Below are 26,541 nucleotides of genomic sequence, written 5' to 3'. Positions count from 1 at the left end.
ACGAAACAAACGTTGAATAGTAAATGGTTGGCTGTGCAACCTTTTGGAGACTGGGTCTTGATCTTGGTGACGGACTTCTCGTGCGGTTGCTCGTTTTGTTTTCTTTAGGAGAATGAGGCACTCCTCGGGATACATGACTTCACTATCAGCTCAGGTTATCATTGTTGATAATAAGTAACATTCTCGTGCACGAATCCCTGAGTTTGAGGAACTTTTGAATGTCATGGTTCACGGTGAAATGATTTAACATCTGAAAACCAAAGGAATACATCTTCATTTGTTTCTATGGATTCACTGTTTGGTCAGGTAATATCATTATTACTTATTTCACACCATTAATTATCTTCTTGTAGCCTATGATGCTGAATTAGCTATGCACATAAATAATAACCGTTTTGACAATGCACACAGATCCCTTTTAATTTGGACATGGTAAATCATTCAGGAAATTTACAATGAACAACTATTAGTATTTTTTTTACAAAATGGGTGAAAGTAGGGGGAAATAATTTCTTGCCTGGTCAAACGTTACACTCCATGTAATTAGTCGTTACATATACTGCTCATCTTATTAAGGCTTTTTAGAAGAACCATACATGTTTTTTGTTTTACCAATAATGAGTGCACATGTATTGGGCTGAATTAGTATGATTTCATTTCGATTTTAAACCTGAAATTGTTTTCAACTCTCTCATTCATCAATGTCTTTGGGTGCGTTCGTAAATTGCCTCCAGTGTGTCAGTAGCTATGTGTCGATTGTAAATTCAGAGCGTTGTCAGATTGTCTGTTCATAAATTCAGAGGCTTCGCTCTCGGAGTGTTCAGAGCGCACACTGGACGCTCTGGCCGAGGAGTAGGGTTGATCCGAGCGTTCTGACCTCACGACAGCAGTCAGGCACCAAAGCTAACTGGATAAAGTTGGCTAGCTTACTTGCTACTTCCAGACAAAATGAGAGAATACCTCACTCTGACAATTTTACTCGCCCTAGCGGAGTTGATTAACCTGTTTTCATGTTATCTAGAGCGATAGTGACTAACTGTGCTGCTTGCAACATTTAATAACGTATTTTTTTCCTCCTACGTTTACTGACACCGGTCATATTCAACGGGTGTTGCAAGTTTGTAAATTAATCAGTTATTCTGTGCTCTGGCACACAGACGAGAAGGCTCTGAAATCGGAGTAGATAGAGTGAATTTACAAACGCACCCTTTGTTAGACATTTTTGTTTTAGATTAGAAAAGCCAACGGAACAAGGACTGCAAATGCACCCTACAAAACTGTAGTAGCCTATGTCATGTTTGGCAAGGCAGGGGCATACCCTTTGTGTGTGTGTTTCTCATTAACAATGGTAAGGTATCTCTGCTACAAATCAATCCGAAATCATTGCTAGATCGAGTAACTCATGAGAAAACATATTATACAAACTAGGCACAGTATAGGATTTTATGTATACCTAATTTTGGAAGAAGTATTGTGACTCTGTTCTGTTATTCAGCATTGAAGGTTTTGAAGAAGAAGGAAAAGGGTGATTTGATTGGCATCGTGTAGACTACGCCTATGGGTCTGCTATCACGATAGAGCACCTTTCACAGAACGTGTGCTATGTCACTGTCAGACACGGTCAAGACTTGAAGGAGCACCTTTCACAAGAACTGTCTTGACTTGTTCCGCATTCTCAGGTTGCGGAGGACAATGAGGGGGAAGTGTGTGGCATTTGTCTACAATGGGCTTTTTAAAGGACACTAGCTAGGTTTCCATTCAGTTCACGACAATTGGCAACAGAATATTCTAAAATCCGAATAAAAACAATAGCCTATGTGCATTTTCCCACCAGAGATGTTTCCATAAAATTAATTTGTTGCGAAAAAAAAGCTGTGCGGGATGACATAGTGCACATTAAAACAACTTTTGCGGTTAAACACCCATTTACCAAAATAAAAAATACAAGCTAAATGGGTTTCCATCGCATTTTGGTTTTGTCCCCCCCCAAGAGCGAATGTGCTCACTCTTGTCTTGGTATGTGCGCTCTAGCGAACAGCTCCCAGATAGGCCTATAGTCCGGGTAGACTACCTACATGATGCAATTATTTATGGAGAAGAGCGAGATTATTTTTATTTGTCAAATGATAGCCAAGCACGACCATCATGTAGAATTAGACTATCGATATTTATTGGAAAGGAACATCAAGCTCATCACCTTCCACTTTTACCACCATGTGAAGTTCATCATCTGTAGCCTAATAAACTGCATGCTTTCCCGACCCGATCCCATCCCACCATATCATATCATCGCATGACTCCCGAGTTTTGATATGATGGTTATTTTATCAATATTTGCGCATAAAAGCGTTTCCACAGCCATTTCTTGCATAATTAACTTCACCAACTCAAAAAGTTATCAATTTATCTAGCTTGTTTTGTCCACATTTGGACATTTTATGACACATTTTAAACCATCCGGCCTGTCATTACATTTTTTATCCAACATATACAGTGCATTCGGAAAGTATTCAGACAGACCCCTTGACTTTTTTCACATTTTTGTTTCATTACAGCCTTATTCTAAAATGGAATAAATCGTTTTCCCCCCTCATCAATCTACACACAATATGTCACGTTCGTCATAACGATAAGACCAAGGCGCAGCGTGATATAAACACATTCCTCTTTAATTAACGAAGAACACTTAAACAAAACGAACGTGCCGCTATGCTAAACCGAGTGATGACATGCAACGACACATAGACAATAACCCACAAAACCAACATGGAAAAATGGCAACCTAAATAGGATCCCCAATCAGAGACAACAAAAACCAGCTGCCTCTGATTGGGAACCAATTCAGGCCACCATATACCTACATTTACCTAGACATACCAAAACCCCATAGATATACAAAAAAAATCCCAGACAGGTCAAAAACACACATACCACCCTCGTCACACCCTGACCTAACCAAAATAATAAAGAAAACAAAGATAACTAAGGTCAGGGCGTGACAGTCCCCCCCCCCCCCCCCCCCGCCCAAAGGTGCGGACTCCCGGCCGCAAACTTAAACCTATATGGGAGGGTCTGGGTGGGCATCTAACCTCGGTGGGGGCTCTGGTTCTGGACGCCGCCCCCCTTCTTTACACTGAGTCCGCTCTTGTAGCACTGACCCGTGGATCATCGTCGGAGGCTCTGGACTGCGGATCCTCGCCGTAGGCCCCGGGCTGGGGACCGTCGCTGGAGACCCCGGACTGTGGCCCGTGGCTGGAGGTTCCGGTCTGTGAACTGTCGCCGGACGCTCTGGACTGGGTACTGTCGCCGGACGCTCTGGACTGGTTACTGTCGCCGGATGCTCTGGACTGCCGAGGCTCACTATAGGCCTGGTGCGTGGTGCCGGCACTGGTGGTACCGGGCTGGGGACACGCACCTTAGGGCGAGTGCGGGGAGTAGGAACAGGGTGTACTAGACCCTGGAGGCGCACTGGAGGCCTGGTGCGTGGTGCCGGCACTGGTGGTACCGACACTGGTGGTACCGGGCTGGTGACACGCACCTCAGGGCAAGTGCGGGGAGCAGGAACAGGGCGTACTGGACTGCCGAGGTGCACTGTAGGCCTGGTGTGTGGTGCCGCCACTGGTAGTACCGGGCTTGGGACACGCACCTCAGGGCGAGTGCGAGGAGCAGGAACAGGACGTACTGGACCCTGGAGGCACACTGGAGGCCTGCTGCAAATGCAGGGCGCTGGCACAGGACGCACTGGGCTGTGCAGACTCACCGGAGACACAGTACGCAGAGCCGGCGCAGGATATCCTGGTCCAAAGAGGTATACTGAGACCAGGAGCGCTGAGCCGGCACCCTCCTTCCTGGCTGGATGCCCATTCTAGCCTGGCCAATGCGAGGAGCTGGAATAGAGTGCACCGGGCTAGAATAGCGCACTGGAGACACTGTGCGCTCCACCGCATAACACGGTGCCTGACCAGTAACACACTCCCCACAGTAAGCACGAGGAGTAGGCTCAGGTCTCTGACCTGACTCATGCAATCTCCTTGTGTTCCACCCCCCAAAAAAGTTATTGGGGCTACCTCTCGGGCTTCCGTGCACCTTCATATCGTCACTGTTCCTCTATTCTCCGGTATTTATCGTAGTATCGCTGTTCGGCTTTCACTGCCTCTAACTCCTCCTTAGGATGGCGAATAATCCCCCGGCTGTGTCCAGGGTCCTGCTCCATCTAATATCTCCTCCCAGGTCCATTTTCCCATTAAGCGCTGTTCCTCCTTTTCACACTGCTTGGTCCTGGTTTGGTGGGTTATTCTGTCATGTTCGTCATAACGATGAGACCAATGCGCAGCTTGATATGAACACATTCCTCTTTAATTAACGAAGAACACTTAAACAAACTAACAAAACGACCGTGCTGCTATGAGAAACCGAGTGCTGACATGCAACTACACATAGACAATAATCCACAAAACCAACATGGAAAATGGCAACATAAATAGGATCCCCAATCAGAGACAACGATAAACAGCTGCCTCTGATTGGGAACCAATTCAGGCCACCATAGAACTACATTTACCTAGACATACCAAAACCCCATAGATATACAAAAAACCATAGACAGGACAAAAACACACATACCACCCTCGTCACACCCTGACCTAACCAAAATAATAAAGAAACTAAGGTCAGGGCGTGACACAATACCACATAGAGACAAAGCAAAAACAAGTTTTTAGAAATTGTTGCAAATTTATAAAAAAAGAAGAAAAAAATGCGAAAGGGGAAATATCACATTTACATAAGTATTAAAACCTCTTTGGGCTAGACATGCCGGTAGCTCCCCACCGCGACAACATCCGTTGAAATTGCAGAGCGCGAAATTCGAAATGCAAAAACCGTAATAACATTCATGAAAATACAAGTATCATACATAATTTAAAAGCTTAACTTCTTGTAAATCCAGCCTCTTTGTCAGATTTCAAAAAGGCTTTACGGCGAAAGCATACCATGCGATTATCTGAGGACAGTCCCTGTGTACAAAAGCATTGAACACATTTTCCAAACCAGCAGAGGGGTCACGAAAGTCAGAAATTGCAATAAAATAAATAATTTACCTTTGAAATCCCTAGGGTCCCAGCTACAAAACAAATGGTTGTTTTGTTCGATAAAGTCCTTTATATCCCAAAAAAGTCAGTTTAGTTGGCGGGCTTGATTCAGTAATCCACCTGTTCCCCTCGTTCAAAATGCATACAAAGGAATCCCAAAAGTTACCAATAAACTTCGTCCAAACAAGTCAAACAATGTTTCTAATCAATCCTCAGGTATCCTAATATGTAAATAAACGCTAAATTTTAAGACGTAGAATAGTGTGGTCAATACCGGAGATAAATAACGAAGTGCGCGCGCCAGAACACTACAGTCAACATGAGAGCCACCTAGAAAAACTACAAATTCTAGCTAATTTTTCAAAAAACAAGCCTGAAACCCTTTCTAAAGACTTATGACATCTAGTGGATCTAAATCTAAATCTTCCTTTGAATCTCCCATAAACAAGGATTTGAATGGGCTGTGACCTCAACAAAATGAAAAATCTGTATGGATTCTCCGCTGATTTCCCCCTTCCATATCTGTTCTGTTATACTGCTTCCAAGATGGCGTAGCAGTCAGGCGTACTTGTCCTTCGTCTTGTCGTGTCCCATGTATATATATTTTTATATATTTTTCTTCGCAAATCTTTTTATATTTTTCTAAACGCTTATTTCAAAATACTCTCCTGCAACCCGCGTCACCCAATGTGGTGTGGACCTGCTTTTTCTCTAACATATTTTTCTTTGCCTCTTACTGGAACCTCTCCAACATAAACTAGCCAGCTAACTAGCCAGCTAATCGGTCATCAGCTAACCTTAGCTCGGAAAGCTCTCGGCAGTTTGTACAACGCGATTCAACCAGAGCATACCGGACCTATTTTATTTCTCTCCATATCCCCGGATTCCTATCGCAAGCTCTGAACCCTCTCACCTTCCGACCTTCGCAGCTAACGTCCCCTGAATGCTAGCTGTCTAGAGCACAACGGACTGTTGGCTTACGAGGCCCATCGAACACATTCCGAAGCCACTAGCTAGCTAGCAGTCAGCTATCCTTTTCTAGCAGTCATCAGCTACCTTTATCCCGGACAACTCTCGCCAGTTAGTTGGACTTATTCTTCTCGATATCTCCAGATTCCTACCGCAAGATCTGAACCTATTTTTATTTTATTTTATTTTTAAACATTTTTATTATGTTATTTTTTATATATATATATTTTTCCACCTGGAATTATAGCAGCTAACAACCCCTGAACGCACAGCCTCTAATCTGCGGCCTGCTAGCTATCTTAAGCACATTGGACTGCTGACTTAAGAGGCCCTTCGGACATATTTCTTCAGCCACTATACATATTTTGCCAATTGGCCTGGTTTACCACACGGAGCCCTGCTGATCCGTCCGCTGATGTAACTGCACGAGGGGGGCACAACAGACTTCCCTCCATCGCGTCATCCCTCTAAGGCCTTTCTGTTAGCCTGCTAGCCCCGTGCCGCTAGCTGCTTGAAGCCACGCACTGGACTTGTATGATCACCCGGCTACGCATGCCTTTCCCTAACGTCACCATGCCGTGTCGATTGCTGTTCTGGTTTGTAACTATTGTTTCATTTCACTGTAGAGCCTCTAGCACTGCTCAACACGCCTCGGCTAACAATTTAGTTCCACCCCCCACACACGCAGTGACATCACCTGGTTTAAATGCTATTTCTAGAGACAATATCTCTTTTATTATCACTATATGCACAGGTTTACCCCCACTGTATTCACATCCTACTATACCTTTGTCTGTACATTATGCCTTGAATATATTCTACCGTGCCCAGAAATGTGCTCCTTTTACTCTCTGTTCTGAACGTACTAGGTGTCCAGTTCTGTTAGCCTTTAGCCATACCCTTATCCTACTCCTCCTCTGTTCCTCCGGTGATGTAGAGGTTAATCCAGGCCCTGCAGTGTCTACCTCCACACCCATCCCCCAGGCTCTCTCATTTGTTGACTTCTGCAACCGTAAAAGCCTTGGTTTCATGCATGTTAACATTAGAAGCCTCCTCCCTAAGTTTGTTTTATTCACTGCCCTAGCACACTCCACCAATCCGGATGTACTAGCAGCGTCTGAATCCTGGTTTAGGAAGACCACCAAAAACCTTGAAATTTCCATTCCTAACTATAACATTTTCCGACAAGATAGAACTGCCAAAGGGGCCGGTGTTGCAATTTAGTGCAAAGATAACCTGCAGAGTTCTGTCTTACTATCCAGGTCTGTACCGAAACAATTTGAGCTTCTACTTCTAAAAATGAACCTTTCCAGAAACAAGTCTCTCACCGTTGCCGTTTGCTATTGACCACCCTCTGCCCCCAGCTGTGCCCTCGACACCATATGTGATTTGATTGCCCCCCATCTATCTTCTGAGCTCGTGCTGCTAGGTGACCTAAACTGGGACATGCTTAACACCCCGGCCATCCTACAATCTAAGCTTGATGCCCTCAATCTCACACAATTTATCAATGAACCTACCAGATATAACCCCAAATCCGTAAACACCCTCATAGATATCATCCTAACTAACTCAGCCTCCAAATACACCTCTGCTGTTTTTAACCAAGATCTCAGCGATCACTGCCTCATTGCCTGCATCCGTAATGGGTCTGCGAGCAAACGACCACCCCTCATCACTGTCAAACGCTCCCTAAAACACTTCTGCGAGCAGGCCTCTCTAATCGACCTGGCCTGGGTATCCTGGAACGACATTGACCTCACCCCGACAGTAGAGGATGCCTGGTTATTCTTTAAAAGCGCCTTCCTCGCCATCTTAAATAGGCATGCCCCATTCAAAAAATGTTGAACCAGGAATAGATATAGCCCCTGGTTCACTCCAGACCTGTCTGCCCTTGACCAGCACAAAAACATCCTGTGGCGTTCTGCATTAGCACCGAATAGCCCCTGTGATATGCAACTTTTCAGGGAAGTTAGGAACCATAATACACAGGCAGTTAGGAAAGCTAAGGCTAGCTTTTTTGAACAGAAATTTGCATCCTTCAGTACAAACTCAAAAAAGTTCTGGGACACTGTAAAGTCTATGGAGAATAAGAGCACCTCATCCCAGCTACCCACTGCTCTGAGTTGAGGAAAAACTGTTACAACCGACAAATCCACTATAATTGAGAATTTCAATAAGCATTTCTCTACGGCTGGCCATGCTTTCCACCTGGCTACCCCTACCCGGTCAACTGCCCGGCACCCTCCACAGCAACCCGCCCAAGCCCCCACCATTTCTCCTTCACCCATATCCAGATAGCTGATGTTCTGAAAGAGCTGCAAAATTTGGACCCCTACAAATCAGCCGGGCTAGATAATCTGGACCCTCTCTTTCCTAAATTATCTGCCTAAATTATTGCAACCCCTGTTACTAGCCTGTTCAACCTCTCTTTTGAATCGTCTGAGATTCCCAAAGATTGGAAAGCTGCCGCGGTCATCCCCCTCTTCAAAGGGGAGACACTCTAGACACAAACTGCTACAAACCTATATCTATCCTAACTGTCATGTATTGTCATGTTGTGTCCTGTTCCTGTTCTTTCTCTTCACCCTGTCTCCCTCTGCTGGTCGTATTAGGTTACCTTTTCTTCCCCTCTTTCCCCCAGCTGTTCCTTGTCTTCTCTAACTACCTCGTTCACCCCTTTTCCCACCTGTTCCCTTTTTCCCTCTGATTAGGTCTCTATATCTCTCTCTGTTTCTGCTTCTGTCTTTGTCGGATTCTCGTTTGTGTTACTCATGCCTGAACCAGACTATCGTCGTGTTTGCTGCAACCTTGTCCTGTCCTGTCGGAATCTGCCTGTTCATCTAACCTTGTCCTGTCCTGTCGGAATCTGCCTGTCCATCTGAGCCTACGTGTGTTTCGTCATTAAAGAAACTCTGTTTGTTAATTCGCTTTTGGGTCCTCATTCACGCACCTGACAGAAGAATCCGACCAAGAATGGACCCAGCGACTTCGGATCCTCTCCACTCAGCCGTCGAGATCCAGGGAGCGATGCTAGGCAGACACGAGCAGGAATTGTCTGCTGCTCGACATGCCGTTGAGACCCTGGCCACCCAAGTCTCCAACCTCACAGAACAGGTTCACCATTTCCGCCTCGATCCACCGGCCACTTCCAGGGCTTTCGAATCTCCGGAGCCCAGAATCAATAACCCGCCGTGTTACTCTGGGGAGCCCACTGAATGCCGCTCGTTCCTCACCCAGTGTGATATTGTGTTTTCTCTCCAGCCCAACACTTACTCCAGGAGCACTGCTCGTATCGCCTACGTCATATCTCTCCTTACTGGACGGGCTCGTGAGTGGGGCACGGCAATCTGGGAGGCAAGAGCTGAGTGTACTAACCAGTATCAGGACTTTAAGGAGGAGATGATACGGGTTTTTGATCGATCTGTTTTTGGGGAGGAGGCTTCCAGGGTCCTGTCTTCCCTATGTCAAGGTAATCGATCCATAACAGACTACTCTATTGAGTTTCGCACTCTTGCTGCCTCCAGTGGCTGGAACGAGCCGGCTTTGCTCGCTCGTTTTCTGGAGGGTCTCCGCGCAGAGGTAAAGGATGAGATTCTCTCCCGGGAGGTTCCTTCCAGCGTGGATTCCTTGATTGAACTCGCTATTCGCATTGAGCGACGGGTTGATCTTCGTCACCGAGCTCGTGGAAAGGAGCTCGCGTTCTCCGTTGCCCCCCTCTCCGCATCACTACCATCTTCCTCTGCCGGCTCGGGAGCTGAGCCTATGCAGCTGGGAGGTATCCGCATCTCGACTAAAGAGAGGGAACGGAGAGTCACCAACCGCCTCTGTCTCTATTGCGGTTCCGCTGGTCATTTTGTCACTTCATGTCCAGTAAAAGCCAGAGCTCATCAGTAAGCGGAGGGCTACTGGTGAGCGCTACTACTCCTGTCTCTCCTTCAAGATCCTGCACTACCTTGTCGGTCCATCTACGCTGGACCGGTTCGTCAGCTTCCTGCAGTGCCTTGATAGACTCTGGGGCGGAGGGCTGTTTTATGGACGAGACCTGGGCTCGGGAACATGACATTCCTCTCAGACAGTTAAGGGAGCCCACGGCCTTGTTCGCCTTGGATGGTAGTCCTCTCCCCAGGATTCAGCGTGAGACGCTACCTTTAACCCTCACTGTCTCTGGTAATCATAGCGAAACCATTTCTTTTTTAATTTTTCGTTCACCTTTTACACCTGTTGTTTTGGGCCATCCCTGGCTAGTTTGTCATAATCCTTCTATTAATTGGTCTAGTAATTCTATCCTCTCCTGGAACGTCTCTTGTCATGTGAAATGTTTAATGTCTGCTGTCCCTCCTGTTTCCTCTGTCTCTTCTTCACAGGAGGAGCCTGGTGATTTGACAGGGGTGCCGGAGGAATATCACGATCTGCGCACGGTGTTCAGTCGGTCCAGGGCCACCTCTCTTCCTCCACACCGGTCGTATGATTGTAGTATTGATCTCCTTCCGGGAACCACTCCCCCCCGGAGTAGACTATACTCTCTGTCGGCTCCCGAACGTAAGGCTCTCGAAGATTATTTGTCTGTAGCTCTTGCCGCCGGTACCATAGTCCCCTCCTCCTCTCCCGCCGGAGCGGGGTTTTTTTTTGTTAAGAAGAAGGACGGGTCCCTGCGCCCCTGCATAGATTATCGAGGGCTGAATGACATAACAGTGAAGAATCGTTATCCGCTTCCTCTTATGTCTTCAGCCTTCGAGATCCTGCAGGGAGCCAGGTTTTTCACTAAGTTGGACCTTCGTAACGCTTACCATCTCGTGCGCATCAGGGAGGGGGACGAGTGGAAGACGGCGTTTAACACTCCGTTAGGGCACTTTGAATACCGGGTTCTTCCTTTCGGCCTCGCTAACGCTCCAGCTGTCTTTCAGGCATTAGTCAATGATGTCCTGAGAGACATGCTGAACATCTTTGTTTTCGTTTACCTTGACGATATCCTGATTTTTTCACCGTCACTCCAGATTCATGTTCAGCACGTTCGACGTGTCCTCCAGCGCCTTTTAGAGAATTGTCTTTTTGTGAAGGCTGAGAAGTGCACTTTTCATGCCTCCTCCGTCACATTTCTCGGTTCTGTTATTTCCGCTGAAGGCATTAAGATGGATCCCGCTAAGGTCCAAGCTGTCATTGATTGGCCCGTCCCTAAGTCACGCGTCGAGCTGCAGCGCTTTCTCGGCTTCGCGAACTTCTATCGTCGTTTCATCCGTAATTTCGGTCAGGTGGCAGCTCCTCTCACAGCCCTTACTTCTGTCAAGACGTGCTTTAAGTGGTCCGTTTCCGCCCAGGGAGCTTTTGATCTCCTCAAGAATCGTTTTACATCCGCACCTATCCTTGTTACACCTGACGTCTCTAGACAGTTCGTTGTCGAGGTTGACGCGTCAGAGGTGGGCGTGGGAGCCATTCTTTCTCAGCGCTCCCTCTCTGACGACAAGGTCCACCCTTGCGCGTATTTTTCTCATCGCCTGTCGCCGTCGGAACGTAACTATGATGTGGGAAACCGCGAACTGCTCGCCATCCGCTTAGCCCTAGGCGAATGGCGACAGTGGTTGGAGGGGGCGACCGTTCCTTTTGTCGTTTGGACTGACCATAGGAACCTTGAGTACATCCGTTCTGCCAAACGACTTAATGCGCGTCAGGCGCGCTGGGCGCTGTTTTTCGCTCGTTTCGAGTTCGTGATTTCTTATCGTCCGGGCTCTAAGAACACCAAGCCTGATGCTTTATCTCGTCTCTTCAGTTCTTCAGTAGCCTCCACTGACCCCGAGGGGATTCTCCCTGAGGGGCGTGTTGTCGGGTTGACCCTCTGGGGAATTGAGAGGCAGGTAAAGCAAGCACTCACTCACACTCCGTCGCCGCGCGCTTGTCCTAGGAACCTTCTTTTCGTTCCCGTTCCTACTCGTCTGGCCGTTCTTCAGTGGGCTCACTCTGCCAAGTTAGCCGGCCACCCTGGCGTTCGGGGTACGCTTGCTTCCATTCGCCAGCGTTTTTGGTGGCCCACCCGGGAGCATGACACGCGTCGTTTCGTGGCTGCTTGTTCGGTCTGCGCGCAGACTAAGTCCGGTAACTCCCCTCCTGCCGGCCGTCTCAGGCCGCTTCCCATTCCCTCTCGACCGTGGTCTCACATCGCCTTAGATTTTGTCACCGGACTGCCTTCGTCAGCGGGGAAGACTGTTATTCTTACGGTTGTCGATAGGTTCTCTAAGGCGGCTCATTTTATTCCCCTTGCTAAGCTTCCTTCTGCTAAAGAGACGGCACAAATCATCATCGAGAATGTTTTCAGAATTCATGGCCTTCCGTCAGACGTCGTTTCGGACAGAGGTCCGCAATTCACGTCTCAATTTTGGAGGGAGTTTTGCCGTTTGATTGGGGCTTCCGTCAGTCTCTCTTCCGGCTTTCACCCCCAGTCTAACGGTCAAGCAGAACGGGCCAATCAGACTATTGGTCGCATCTTACGCAGTCTTTCTTTTCGCAACCCTGCGTCTTGGTCAGAACAGCTCCCCTGGGCAGAATACGCCCACAACTCGCTTCCTTCGTCTGCGACCGGGCTATCTCCTTTTCAGAGTAGCCTCGGGTACCAGCCTCCGCTGTTCTCATCTCAGTTCGCCGAGTCCAGCGTCCCCTCCGCTCAGGCTTTTGTCCAACGTTGCGAGCGCACCTGGAAGAGGGTCAGGTCTGCACTTTGCCGTTATAGGGCGCAGACTGTGAGAGCTGCTAATAAGCGTAGAACTAAGAGTCCTAGATATTGTCGCGGTCAGAGAGTTTGGCTCTCCACTCAGAACCTTCCCCTTAAGACAGCTTCTCGCAAGTTGACCCCGCGGTTCATTGGTCCGTTCCGTATTTCTCAGATCATTAATCCTGTCGCAGTGCGACTTCTTCTTCCGCAATATCTTCGTCGCGTCCACCCGGTCTTCCATGTCTCCTGTGTTAAGCCCGTTCTTCGCGCCCCCGCTCGTCTTCCCCCCCCCCCCCCATCCTTGACGAGGGCGCACCTATCTACAGGGTCCGTAAGATTTTGGACATGCGTCCTCGGGGCCGTGGTCACCAGTACCTAGTGGATTGGGAGGGGTACGGTCCTGAGGAGAGGAGTTGGGTTCCCTCTCGGGACGTGCTGGACCGTTCGCTGATCGATGATTTCCTCCGTTGCCGCCAGGTTTCCTCCTCGAGTGCGCCAGGAGGCGCTCGGTGAGTGGGGGGGTACTGTCATGTATTGTCATGTTGTGTCCTGTTCCTGTTCTTTCTCTTCACCCTGTCTCCCTCTGCTGGTCGTATTAGGTTACCTTTTCTTCCCCTCTTTCCCCCAGCTGTTCCTTGTCTTCTCTAACTACCTCGTTCACCTCTTTTCCCACCTGTTCCCTTTTTCCCTCTGATTAGGTCTCTATATCTCTCTCTGTTTCTGCTTCTGTCTTTGTCGGATTCTCGTTTGTGTTACTCATGCCTGAACCAGACTATCGTCGTGTTTGCTGCAACCTTGTCCTGTCCTGTCGGAATCTGCCTGTTCATCTAACCTTGTCCTGTCCTGTCGGAATCTGCCTGTCCATCTGAGCCTACGTGTGTTTCGTCATTAAAGAAACTCTGTTTGTTAATTCGCTTTTGGGTCCTCATTCACGCACCTGACACTAACCTGCATCTCTACTACCACCTGTCACGCACCTGACACTAACCTGCATCTTCGAAAGCCAAGTTAACAAACAGATTACTGACCATTTTCAATCCCATCATACCTTCTCCGCTATGCAATCTGGTTTCCGAGCTGGTCATGGGTGCACCTCAGCCACGCTCAAGGTCCTTAACGATATCATAACCGCCATCAATAAGAGACATTACTGTGCAGCTGTATTCATCGACCTGGCCAAGGCTTTCGACTCTGTCAATCACCACATTCTTATTGGCAGACTCAACAGCCTTGGTTTCTCAAATGATTGCCTCACCTGGTTCACCAACTCCTTCTCTGACAGAGCTCAGTGTGTCAAATCGGAGGGCCTGTTGTCCGGACCTCTGGCAGTCTCCATGGGGGTGCCACAGGGTTCAATTCTCGGGTCAACTCTCTTCTCTGTATACATCAATGATGTCACTCTTGCTGCTGGTGATTCTCTAATCCACCGCTACGCAGACGACACCATTCTGTATACTTCTGGCCCTTCTTTGGACACTGTGTTAACTAACCTCCAGACGAGCTTCAATGCCATTCAACATCTCACTGGTTACCCCCAAAGCCAATTCCTCCTTTGGTCGCCTTTCCTTCCAGTTCTCTGCTGCCACTGACTGGAACAAACTGCAAAAATCACTGAAGCTGGAGATTCCCATCTCCCTCACTAGCTTTAAGAACCATTTGTCAGAGCAGCTCACAGATCACTGCACCTGTTCATAGCCCATCTGTATACAGCCCATCTATCTACCTCATTCACATACTGTATTTATTTATTTTGCACCTTTTGCACCACAGTATCTCTACTTGCACATCCATCTTTTGCACATCTACCATTCCTGTGTTTAATTGCCATATTGTAATTACTTCGCCACCATGGCCTATTTATTGCCGTAACTCCCTTATTTGACCTTATTTGCACTCACTGTATATAGACTTTGTCTTTTTTGCTGTGTTTTGTTCTTTCCATGTGTAACTCTGTGTTGTTGTATGTGTCGAACTAGCTATGCTTTATCTTGGCCAGGAAAGCAGTTGCAAATGAGAACTTGTTCTCAACTAGCTTACCTGGTTAAATAAAGGTGAAAAAAATACTCACAGACATTATTGTAACAGTTTAAGAAACTTCAGAGTGTTTTCTTTCCAATACTAGCAATATATGCATTTCCTAGCTTCTGGGCCTGAGTAACAGGTAGTTTACTTTGGGCACCTCCGAATGCTGCCTCCTATTCCGAAGAAGTTAAGACTAGAGGTCGACCGATAATGATTTTTTAATGTCGATACCGATACCGATTATTGGAGGACCAAAAAAGCCGATGCTGATTAATCGGCCGATTTTTTTAAAACTATTATTTGTAATAATGACAATTACAACAATACTGAATGAACACTTATTTTAACTTAATATAATACATAAATAAAATAAATTTAGCCTCAAGTAAATATTGAAACATGTTCAATTTGGTTTAAATAATGGAAAAACAAAGTGTTGGAGAAGAAAGTAAAAGTGCAATATGTGCTATGTAAGAAACCTTTCAGTTCCTTGCTCAGAACATGAGAACATATGAAAGCTGGTGGTTCCTTTTAACATGAGTCTTCAATATTCCCAGGTAAGAAGTTTTAGGTTGTAGTTATTATAGGAATTATAGGACTATTTCCCTCTATACCCATTTGTATTTCATTAACCTTTGACTATTGGATGTTCTTATTGGCACTTTAGTATTGCCATTGTAACAGTATAGCTTCTGTCCCTCTCCTCGCTCCTCCCTGGGCTCGAACCAGCAACACAACGACAACAGCCACCATCGAAGCAGCGTTACCCATGCAGAGCAAGGGGAACAACTACTAGAAGGCTCAGAGCGAGTGATGTTTGAAACGCTATTAGCGCTCGCTAACTAGATAACCATTTCACTTCGGTTACACCAGCCTCATCTCGGGAGTTGATAGGCTTGAAGTCATAAACAGTGCAATGCTTGACACACAACGAAGAGCTGCAGGCAAAACACACGAAAGTGCTGTTTGAATGAATGTTTACGCACCTGCTTCTGCCTTCCACCGCTCAGTCAGATACTTAGATACTTGTATGCTTGTATGCTCAGTCAGATTATATGCAATGCAGGACACGCTAGATAATATCTAGTAATATCATCAACCATGTGTAGTTAACTAGTGATTATGATTGATTGTTTTTTATAAGATAAGTTTAATGCTAGCTAGCAACTTACCTTGGCTGACTGCATTCGCGTAACAGGCAGTCTCCTTGTGGAGAGCAATGAGAGAGAGGGAGAGAGAGGCAGGTCGTTATTGCATTGGACTAGTTAACTGTAAGGTTGCAAGATTGGATCCCCCAAGCTAACAAAGTGAAAATCTGTCGTTTTGCCCCTGAACAAGGCAGTTAACCCAACGTTCCTAGGCCGTCATTGAAAATAAGAATGTGTTCTTAACGGACTTGCCTAGTTAAATAAAGGTATAAAAAAATCTAATTAAAATTAAACATAAAAAAATTAATTGGCAAATCGGCGCCCAAAAATACAGATTTCCGATTGTTATGAAAAGTTGAAATCGGCCCTAATTAATCGGCTATTCCGATTAATCAGTCGACCTCTAGTTAAGACCCTCAATTACATTCAGAGACTTGTCCCGAAGCCACTTCTGCATTGTCTTAGCTGTGTGCTTAGGGTCATTGTCCTGCTGGAAGGTGAACCTTCACCCCAGTCTGAGGTCCTAAGCGCTCTGAAGCAGGTTTTCATCAAGGATCTCTCTGTACTTTCCTCCGTTCATCTTTACCTTGATCCTGACTAGTCTCCCAGTCCCTGCCACTGAAAAGAATCCCCACATCATGATGCTGCCACCACCATGCTTCTCTGTAGGCCTGGTGCCAGGTTTCCTCCAGACGCTTGGTATTCAGGCCAAAGGGTTCAATCTTGGTTACACCAGACCAGATAATCTTGTTTATCATGGTCTCCAAGCAGGCTGTCATGTGCCTTTTACTCAGGAGTGACTTCCGTCTGGCCACTCTACCATAAAGGACAGATTGGTGGAGTGCTCCAGTGATGGTTATCCTTCTGGAAGGTTCTCCCATCTCCAGAGAGGAACTCTGGAGCTCTGTCAGAGTGACCATTGAGTTCTTGGTCACCTCCCTGACCAAGCTCTTCTCCCTCTATTGCTCAGTTTGGCTGGGCGCCAGCTCTAGGAATAGTCTTGGTGGTTCCAAGCTTCTTTAATTTTACAATGATGCCCCTCTTTGGGTACAGCGAGCACCATCACCCGCTCTCTGCTCCTTCAACCAGGCTGCTGTGGTCAGTGAGGTCGTATATTCCTAGGGAAGACCCTGCCACATGGCCACACAGTATAGAGATAGTGAAGTTTCATAGAGAACAAATGAATTTCTTCCACCTCACAGAACTTGAGGTTCGAACAACGTTTACGTTCCGGAGAAGGTATAAAATATCGGTGAAGAATCCAGCTACGAACTGGTCCGTTTGTTACAACTTGGGGAAGCTCATGGGAGACGGTGCGGCCACATTACCATAACGCTGTTTATATAATAGCCTCAGATATGAGGTTTACATCTAATTGTTGTATAAGATGAATGAGTGAGTATGATACTGTTTGTAAAATTGTGTAATGTGATTTTGGAATGTTTAATGAAGGAAACTCCAATTCTCTTTTGAGTTGAACTAAATCAGAGGAGCGCCCATGAGCCCAGTTAGGGTCAGGCATCCTGGGACAGCCCCTTTTCTGCAATTCCGAATAAAACCCCAATCTTGAGAATTCCTCAAGTAGACCATGTTTCTCTCAATCACGGGAGGACAAAGGTTGCAGACCATTGCTGAATCTTTTAACCATACCACGTGGTTAAACTCTTAGACTATCGATACCGACAGAATAAGAACAAGTCTTTGATATTAATTACTAGTCTGCAGCTAGGAATTCGGTATCATTGAATGCGAAGAACGACAACCGCCGAAACATCCCTTCTATAACGAATGAATGAATGTCACTCTGAACAACAACTATCTACTGTTTGTTTATGCATTTCTGTGAATTACTTAGTAATAAATAAATGATTTAAGACAATTGATGTATGGATGACTCATAGTGAAGACTGGGTTTGTGCAGATAACCAACAATTTACTACGTTTGGAATGAGACTAACGTGAGGTAAAGGAAACAATTAATTAATCAGAAGACTGTTGTTCAGATATGAAAATATCTTAAAGGTTATATTGGGAAATTATAATTTTGTAATCTGAATATTTTCCCTGGTGCCCCGACTTCCTAGTTAATTACAGTTACATGATTGATCAGTTTGATCGCGTAATACTAATTACAGAAAATCTTTGATAAAAACTAAGTCTTCAATTTAATGATAGTAAAGACACGACACCACTGTATTCTTGGGGACCTTCAATAATACAGACATACATTTTTTGGTACCCTTCCGACAGATCTGTGCCTCGACACAATCCTGTCTCAGAGCTCTACGGACAATTTCTTCGACCTCATGGCTTGTTTTTTTCTCTGACGGGATGTTTCCAAATCATGTCCAATGAAGTTGTAGAAACATCTCAAGGATGATTAATGAAAACAGGGTGCACCTGAGCTCAATTTTGAGTCTCATAGCAAAGGGTCTGAATACTTACATAAATAAGGTATTTCTGTTTTTTGTTTTTAATAAATTAGCAAAAATCGCTTTGTCATTATGAGTGTCATGCCCTGGTCGAAGTATTTTGTGTTTATTTTAATTTATTTGGTCAGGCCAGGGTGTGGCATGGGTTTTTGTATGTGGTGTGTTGGGTTTGTAGCTTAGTGGGGTGTTCTAGTGAAGTCTATGGCTGTCTGAAGTGGTTCTCAATCAGAGGCAGGTGTTTATCGTTGTCTCTGATTGGGAACCATATTTAGACAGCCATATTCTTTGGGTGTTTCGTGGGTGATTGTCCTTAGTGTCCTTTTTCCTGTCTGTGTTAGTTTGCACCAGTTTAGGCTGTTTCGGTTTTCACATTACGTTTATTGTTTTGTACAGTTCGTGTTTCATCATTATTAAATAAACATGGATCGCAATAGCCACGCCGCATTTTGGTCCGACTCTCTTTCCCATACAGAAAACCGTAACAATGAGGTATTGTTAATAGATTGATGTGGAAAATGTTTTATTTAATCAATTTTAGAATAAGGCTGTAATGTAACAAAAAGGGGTCTGAATATTTTCCGAATGCACTGTACTTTTCTCGCATAAGGTTGGATGGAGACCTGGTTTATGACAGAAAAAAATCTTTACATAATGCAGGATAATATTTATTGTTGTTAGGTAATAACAGAATACTGAATGAGTTTTCGTTTCCCCAGTAAACTTTATTTATGCTATGTATAATAGGCTATTGGTTAAGTTTGGTTATGGTAGTACTATATATTAGTGAGGTTAGGAGTTCTTCCAGGTCAACTGGTCAGTATATTAATCATAACACCTTTCCTATTTTCAGTGCCTTCTCACTCTGAGGACCCCGATGGCTACCTGAGGCCAGTGATGTTGGCCATGCAGCACTACAACTCCTCAGGCCTGGCTGCCCCCAATCTCCTCCCCAACCAGACCTGGGGGGTGGAGGGTGTGCCAGCCATGGCCTGGAGGGCAAACATCACCACAGAGAGGCCCATGTCTCCCCCCAGTAACCCCACTGCAGCTGGCCTCTCCATGACCCTGGGCATCCTGTCCAACATCGTGGCCCTGGTCATCCTGGCGAAAGCCTATGCCCGTCTGCGCCGCCGCTCCAAGGCCACCTTCCTGCTCTTCGCCAGTTCCCTGGTAGCCACAGACTTTGCCGGCCACATCATCCCCGGTGCACTGGTGTTGAGGCTGTACTCAGCTGGGGCTGCGACTGGGCCCTTAGGTCTCGCTGCCACCGATGCCCCCTGCCAGTTCCTAGGGGGTAGCATGGTGTTCTTCGGCTTGTGCCCATTGTTCCTGGGCTGTGCCATGGCTGCTGAGCGCTGCCTGGGTGTCACACAGCCCCTGCTCCATGCCTCACTGGTCACCACGGCTCGCACCAAGATGGCACTAGCTCTCATCTGGCTGCTGGCTCTGTGTGTGGCCTTTCTGCCCTTCTTCAGGCTGGGGGCCTACACCTACCAGTACCCCGGGACCTGGTGCTTCATCAGTGTCCTGGGAGAGACTCAGGAGACGGACGTGGCCTTTGTCATGCTGTTCTCTGGACTGGGCCTGGCCTCTCTGACTGTGGCCCTGGTGTGTAATACCATCAGTGGGGTCACGCTGGTGCTTGCCAGACTGCGTAAGAAGTGTAAGACCTGCTACCGTCGCTCAGCCAAGTCCCATGACATTGAGATGGTGGCCCAGCTGGTGGGCATTATGATCACTTCTTGCATCTGCTGGAGCCCCCTGCTGGTGAGTTGGAAAAGTTCAGTTCACAATTCTGCATGAATCAGGGTAGGGGTCAAAACTATCTTTATTGTGTTCCATTTGGGAATTAAGGTCTCTTTTCAGTCCTTATCATGGAAATTCAGCGCTACAGCATGATTGAAAGGCAATGCTCCCACGTTAGCTGCTACTGCATCCACGGTGAACACTTCGTATGTCTGCTCAATCGGGAAATCCCACATGAAAAAAAGACTAGTATACTATGGTATAAATCAGCGCTCTCCAACGCTGTTCCTGGAAAGCTGCCTTCTTGTAGGTTTTTGCTCAAATCCCAATCTAGCGCACCTGATTCTAATAAGTATCTGGTTGATAAACTGAATCAGGTTAGTTACAACTGGGGTTGGAGTGAAAACCTACGGGAGTGTTGCTCTCCAGGAGCAGGGTTGGAGAGCCCTGGTTTAAATACTATAGTATTCACTGTAGTGTTTTTGCCGACTTCCCTGTAGTATTCACTGTAGTGCTTTGCAATATATTAATGTAGTACTTACTATGGTGTTTTTGTTTTATTATTTTTGACATAGAAGTAGAGGCTTTCTCCTTCATGAAACCTACTAAATGAGCACAAATTCCATAACCTGTAAGTCAATCAGCCAGCCTAAAATCTTACCAAATAATTCAACACTTATGCTATTTTCTATTACATAATATCTTCTATACTTGGCATGTAGGTTTCTCACTTATGGGTGGCACAAATTGGGATATGGGGAGGGGAATGGGCAGGGTATATGCAAATTAAATACTGTCGTCTTTACTATAATAAAAAAGGTTTGTGTTTGTGCGGACTGTAGTGTTTTTGCAGACATTACTGTAGTATTTACTACGATGTTCTTTTGCGGATCATACTGTAATATTAACTGTAGTATTCTACAGTATACTACAACATTCTATAGTAAGTACTACACATGATTTAGGGATACTACCATGTGTAGTATAGTATTATACAGTATACTACAGTTTACTATAGTAAACTGTAGTAATTTTTCATGTGGGTTACATTTACATTTCTATTGCGCTTCAGCAATACAGATTGAATAGAGCCTGTGGGAAAAGTTACAGGGGAGAAGAGGGGGGATGAATGAGCCAATTGGAAGCTGGGGATGATTACTTGGCCATAATGGTATGAGGGCCAGAATGGAGATGAAGCCAGGACACTGAGAACACCCCAACTCTTAAGATAAGTGCATTGGGATCTTTAGTGACCACAGAGAGTCTGGACACCTGTTTACTGTCTCACCCAAAAGACGGCACCCTGCACAGGGAAATGTCCCCAATCACTGCCCTGGGATCTTTTTGTTTTTGACTAGAGGAAAGAGTGCCTCTTACTGGCCGTCCAACATCACTTCCAGCAGCATCTGGTCGCCCATCCAGGGCCAACCAGGACCGACCCACCCTGTTAAGCTTCAGAGACAAACCAGTAGTGAGATGCAGGGTGGTAAAAGCATAAAATAATATTGTAAAAATGCTCAGCTAACAAAAGTAATTCATCCTCTCTGTAAATCTCCAAGATATTCTGCCCCATAAACTCAAAGGCCTGAAATAATATAGAAAATCTCTGCTAACAATCCAGTACTATTTCATCCTCTTTTTGTACACCTTCTGAAATAGACACTTTCCAGTTCCCAGTCATAAACACTATGATTCAGAATAGTGCACCTAAAACAGATGGATAGACATGGTGTACTGCACCAAGGGTATAAATGAATAGTCATGGTGGGCCCTTGCATTGACTAGATGGAATAAATTATTTAAGGTAATGCCATTATGAAGGGCTTGAATAACAGATTTCAGATTGGGTGACATTGAAAATGTTACAGCTTCTCTCCTTTTCCAGTCTTCTGGGAAAGAGGAATATTAGCCAACTAAAATAATTTAATACAAAAACATGGTGATGGTTTGATGATTTTTTAATCAAGGATATTTTTTTTTTACAATTCCAATACTAAGAATTTTGTATAAACTGTTAATATGTTGTAACGGCTTTCATCGGAAGAAGAGGAATCGTCAGAAACAAAATGCAGTGGGAAACGTGTTCATCTTTATTTTAAGGAACTGAACACTGAATACAAAAAAGAACAAAAGGAAGACCCGAAACAGTCCTGCAAGGTGACACAAGCACTAAACAGAAAAACAACTACCTATGATTCCCAATCAGAGACGATAGACAGCTGTCCCTGATTGAGAACCATACCAGGCCGAAACATGGAAATTCAAAAACCTAGACATACAAACATAGAATGCCCACCCAAATCACACCCTGACCAAACAACAATAGAAACATACAAAGCAATCTACATTCAGGTCCAATTTAAAAGTAACCATTTATTTTGACACAAACTGTGAGAAGTGAAAGAGGACAGACTATAAACCATGCTTCAAATTATGGCAGCCTGTTACTTGTCATCACTGGGTCTGTTAAAACTTAGAGTAGCCTTGAGCACCCCCCCCCCCCCCCCCCCCCCTCTTGTTCCCTCTCCCAAAAAGTATGCATTGTTCTTTATTTAGAACATTGTCAAATCAAAATGATAAAGCCCTTCTTACATCAGCTGATATCTCAAAGTGCTGTACAGAAACCCAGCCTAAAACCCCAAACAGCAAGCAATGCAGGTGTAGAAGCATGTTATGTGCATAAAAAGTGTATATTAATGGATTTCTCACCTGGAAGACATTACGCCCATTAATGTCAGTAGTTGACCTGTTGATTTGCACAATACTGCACAAAAGTTGGGCCCAAATATAATTACTGATGTGTGAACTAAATAAGAACAGCTTAGCATACATTTTTTACTGTTGGGGAGATGTAATAACCGTTACAGAGGCATTGTTTGTGCTTAAAATCTCTTAATAAGCTGTGGCCAATTGTTATAAAAATTGTAAATAAGATTTATAAGGCTACAATTTTGAGCCTGTGATTTCTAACATCAGTAAATCAGTATTCATAGGAACACGTTGTGAAGATGCATTTTGACTGCTACCTTTATTAATTTTTTTTGTTAACATGTGGCAATCTACAGTGTCGGGTAATGTATATAAATTACTAGCAGTGTATGCAGATTGATGCAAATATATATACACCAGCTGAACATATCTATATCCTGCACAACCACTGTAAAACTAACCCAGGTATCTGTGTTACTTGCAGATCTTTGGCCTGATGTCAGTCACATGGTCCTATAGCGGTTCCATAGGCAATGACCAGGACACATACAGGAGGTTGATGGTGATGGGCGTCCGGCTGGCCTCCTGGAACCAGATCCTGGACCCCTGGGTCTACATTTTGCTGCGCCGGGCCGTGCTGAGGAAGATCTATCGCATCACCAAGAGCCGGGCCAGCTTCAAGAACAGCACCTTCCGCCATTGGGACATCAGCTCCTTCCAGAACTCTGAGAAAATAAACACTGTCAACAGGATCTGAGGGAGAAGAAAACACACAGACAGAAAGAGACTGGCATCTTATCATGGTCCTTTGTTGTTCTCGGTGCTTTATTTGCCACTCAACTCAACATGCTGGATTGAGGAGAAGACTGAACATCCAGCAGTAGGATCTAACAGCAGTGTTGGTGTATCACACAAAAGGAAATACCCATTGCCTATAAGACCTATATTCCTTTATTGAGAACTGTGTGGGTCTGCCTGACTGTGAAAGTCTATGGGGTTTGGGATTGAAATCATCATCCTCCAGATCTTGGATCTCTTTCAGATTGATTTGATTGGCCAGTAAGACCTGCTTTGACTGTTGTGTGGAGAAGTCTCATCATTTTATGGGAAACAGCCAAGCCAGACTATACTCAAACAAATTAAATGTCATTAATGGATTTATAACAAAACATTCTGACCAAGTAAGGACAGTATGCCTCACCTGGATACTGGAGACATAGCACAGATAAATCTGCCCAAGGAGAAGGGTTTGTTGTAAAAGTGTCTGGTAGGTCACGCAACATGAGTCTTTCTCTGTGTACATAACTGTACATGAAATGAAGCTGCCTATAAGATATCAACAACAAACATCTCAAATTATATATACGTGTTTGTGTGTGTTACTGTCAGTGTTTTTTTGGAGTTCATACTTTGTTTGTTTGTGGAAATGTCAAAGTGCACTTTGACACATCATGAAGTCAGTGGCACTATGCCAAAGCAAAGTAAAGGCTGTGCTTTTACCTGTGCTTGAAGATGTGAAAGACATACAGTATGTGTCAAACTTGTAATGCTATTGACGTGTGAATTGTGTGTGTGTGTGTATTTATTGCTTATATTGTTTCCCCAATTGTCTGGGGACCTAAATGAAGCTAAGTGTTGCAAAAGCTATAGAATTTAATGTTGTCTAATAAAGTTTAAGTTGCCGGTTATCCTTTTTTACTGAAAAACATATATAATTTTATTTTTCTTTAAAAGAAAATGTATCCCAGCCCCCGTCCCCGCAGGAGGTATTTTGCCTTTCGATAGGCCGTCATTGTAAATAATAATTTGTTCTTAACTGACTTGCATAGTTAAATAAAGGTTCAATAAAAAATAAATAAAATAAACCACAAAATGGCCTTTCAGGGTCATAGCACCATGGTGCTCATCCCAGGAGAAAACAGAGGTGTGGAAAATGTTCTCTGACAGGGGAAGTAGAACAGAAATTATCTCAGTATAGGTATGAATTGATACAAGTTTTCATTACTCCAACAATTGCAATGGTTGTAACAAATGTTAATTATTACTGAGTAAAGTGGTCTGTATTGGCTCATATTGATGAACTACCACAAATAATTTCCTGCAATACACACAACGCCTTACAATTACATAAATTTTCTCTGAAGTTTATGGAATTCTATGAATTTAGGTTTGCTTGTATAGTAGTAGGTAACAGTACAAAAGACAATGACACAAGTACACAAATGGAGTCTTATACCCTGACTACACCGCTCGCTTGCGTTGCAAAATACATTTAGGAATCTATGTTATTCAATTATTGCACCCAGACTGCTCACAAGCGTCTGCGTGTCATCTCCTCATTGGTTATACCCACGTGGGTGATTGACAGACGAACTGTTGCCGGTTGTCGTGGTAATACTATGAAAGTTTAGATGCCAATCACTATATAAGTTAAACGATGAAAAAGCCTGGAAGGAGGAGAGATGATTAGAAACGATTCGGTTGACCGTTTTTATGTGTGGATTAATTGTCAGAGTAGAGGACCTTGTGCATTTCAGGTAAAATAACAACTCAATGTTTATATCCCAGGACAAATTAGCTAGCAACAGCAAGTTAGCTAAATAGGACAAATTAGCTAGCAAGTGCAAGCTAAATTGCCATAAATGTTTAATGCTTTTCGATCTGTACCCAAATTCATGTCATTGGTTCAGAGTTTGTTTGATATTTTAACCTGCGTGTCGTGATCGCGTTTGGTGTACGGGGACAAAATACATTTATGCATGATGGCGCACATGCGCAGCCTGGTTTGGGTTCCGTGTTAGATCTTTGCTCATGTCTAAAGTGCAACAGTGCTTTCACAGGATTAGATATGTTGCCGACAGTTACAAAAAACGGACAAAAAACAATTACAAACAATGCTTCTTCATGAAAAAAAGATAGAACACGTAGTCACTGCATTCAAACATAAACAGTAAATATTTTAGAAACACAAATATAATGAACACAAATATAAACGCAACATGTAACATGTTGGTCCCATGTTTCATAAGCGGAAATAAAAGATCACAGAAATGTTCCATATGCACAAAAGGCTTATTTCTCTCAAATTTTGTGCACAAATTTGTTTACATGCCTGTTAGTGAGTCTTTCTATTTCACCAAGATAATACATCCACCTGACAGGTCTGGAAAATCAAGAAGCTGATTAAATAGCATGATCATTCCACATGGGCACCTTGTGCTGGGGACAATAAAAGACTTCTCTAAAATGTGCAGTTTTGTAACAAAACACAATGCTACAGATATCTCAAGTTTTGAGGGAGCATGCAGTTGGCATGCTGACTGCAGTAAAGTCCACCAGAACTGTTGCCAGAAAATGTCATGTTTATTTATCCACAATAGCCAGCCGCCTCCAACTTCATTTTAGAGAATTTGGCAGTATGTCCAACTGGCCTCACAACCGCAGGCCACGTGTATGGCGTCGTGTGGGCGAGCGGTTTGCTAAAGTCAATGTTGTGAACTGAGTGCCCCATGTTGGTGGTGGCGTTATAGTATTGGCAGGCATAAGCTACGGACAACCAACACAATTGCATTTTATCGATGGCAATTTGCACAGAGATACCGTGACAAGATCCTGAGGTTCATAGTCATCAAATCAAATTGCATTGGTCACATACAGACCAATAGATGTTATTGCAGGTGTAGCGAAATGCTTGTGTTTCTAGCTCCAACAGTGCAGTAATA

General features: G+C 44.7%; 1 protein-coding gene across 2 annotated transcripts; it reads left to right on the top strand.

Moving 5' to 3' along the window:
* Nucleotides 1-24,525, top strand: LOC110538288 (prostaglandin E2 receptor EP1 subtype). Of its 2 annotated transcripts, none has more exons than XM_021625012.2 (3): nucleotides 1-306; nucleotides 19,215-20,131; nucleotides 23,304-24,525. In XM_021625012.2, exons 2-3 carry the CDS (start codon nucleotides 19,259-19,261, stop codon nucleotides 23,574-23,576), a joined length of 1,146 nt encoding a protein of 381 aa, XP_021480687.1. In that variant the 5' UTR covers nucleotides 1-306; nucleotides 19,215-19,258; the 3' UTR covers nucleotides 23,577-24,525. The 2 variants fall into 2 exon arrangements, with proteins under 2 accessions (XP_021480687.1, XP_036794439.1); XM_036938544.1 differs by lacking the exon at nucleotides 1-306 and adding an exon at nucleotides 18,722-18,853.
* The last annotated feature ends 2,016 nt before the right edge of the window (nucleotides 24,526-26,541 follow it).

This window comes from Oncorhynchus mykiss, chromosome 12 (genome assembly GCF_013265735.2).
Source record: "Oncorhynchus mykiss isolate Arlee chromosome 12, USDA_OmykA_1.1, whole genome shotgun sequence".
NCBI lineage: Eukaryota > Metazoa > Chordata > Actinopteri > Salmoniformes > Salmonidae > Oncorhynchus > Oncorhynchus mykiss.
Note: the sequence above shows the minus strand (reverse complement) of the source record. Positions and strands in the feature narration are given on the sequence as shown.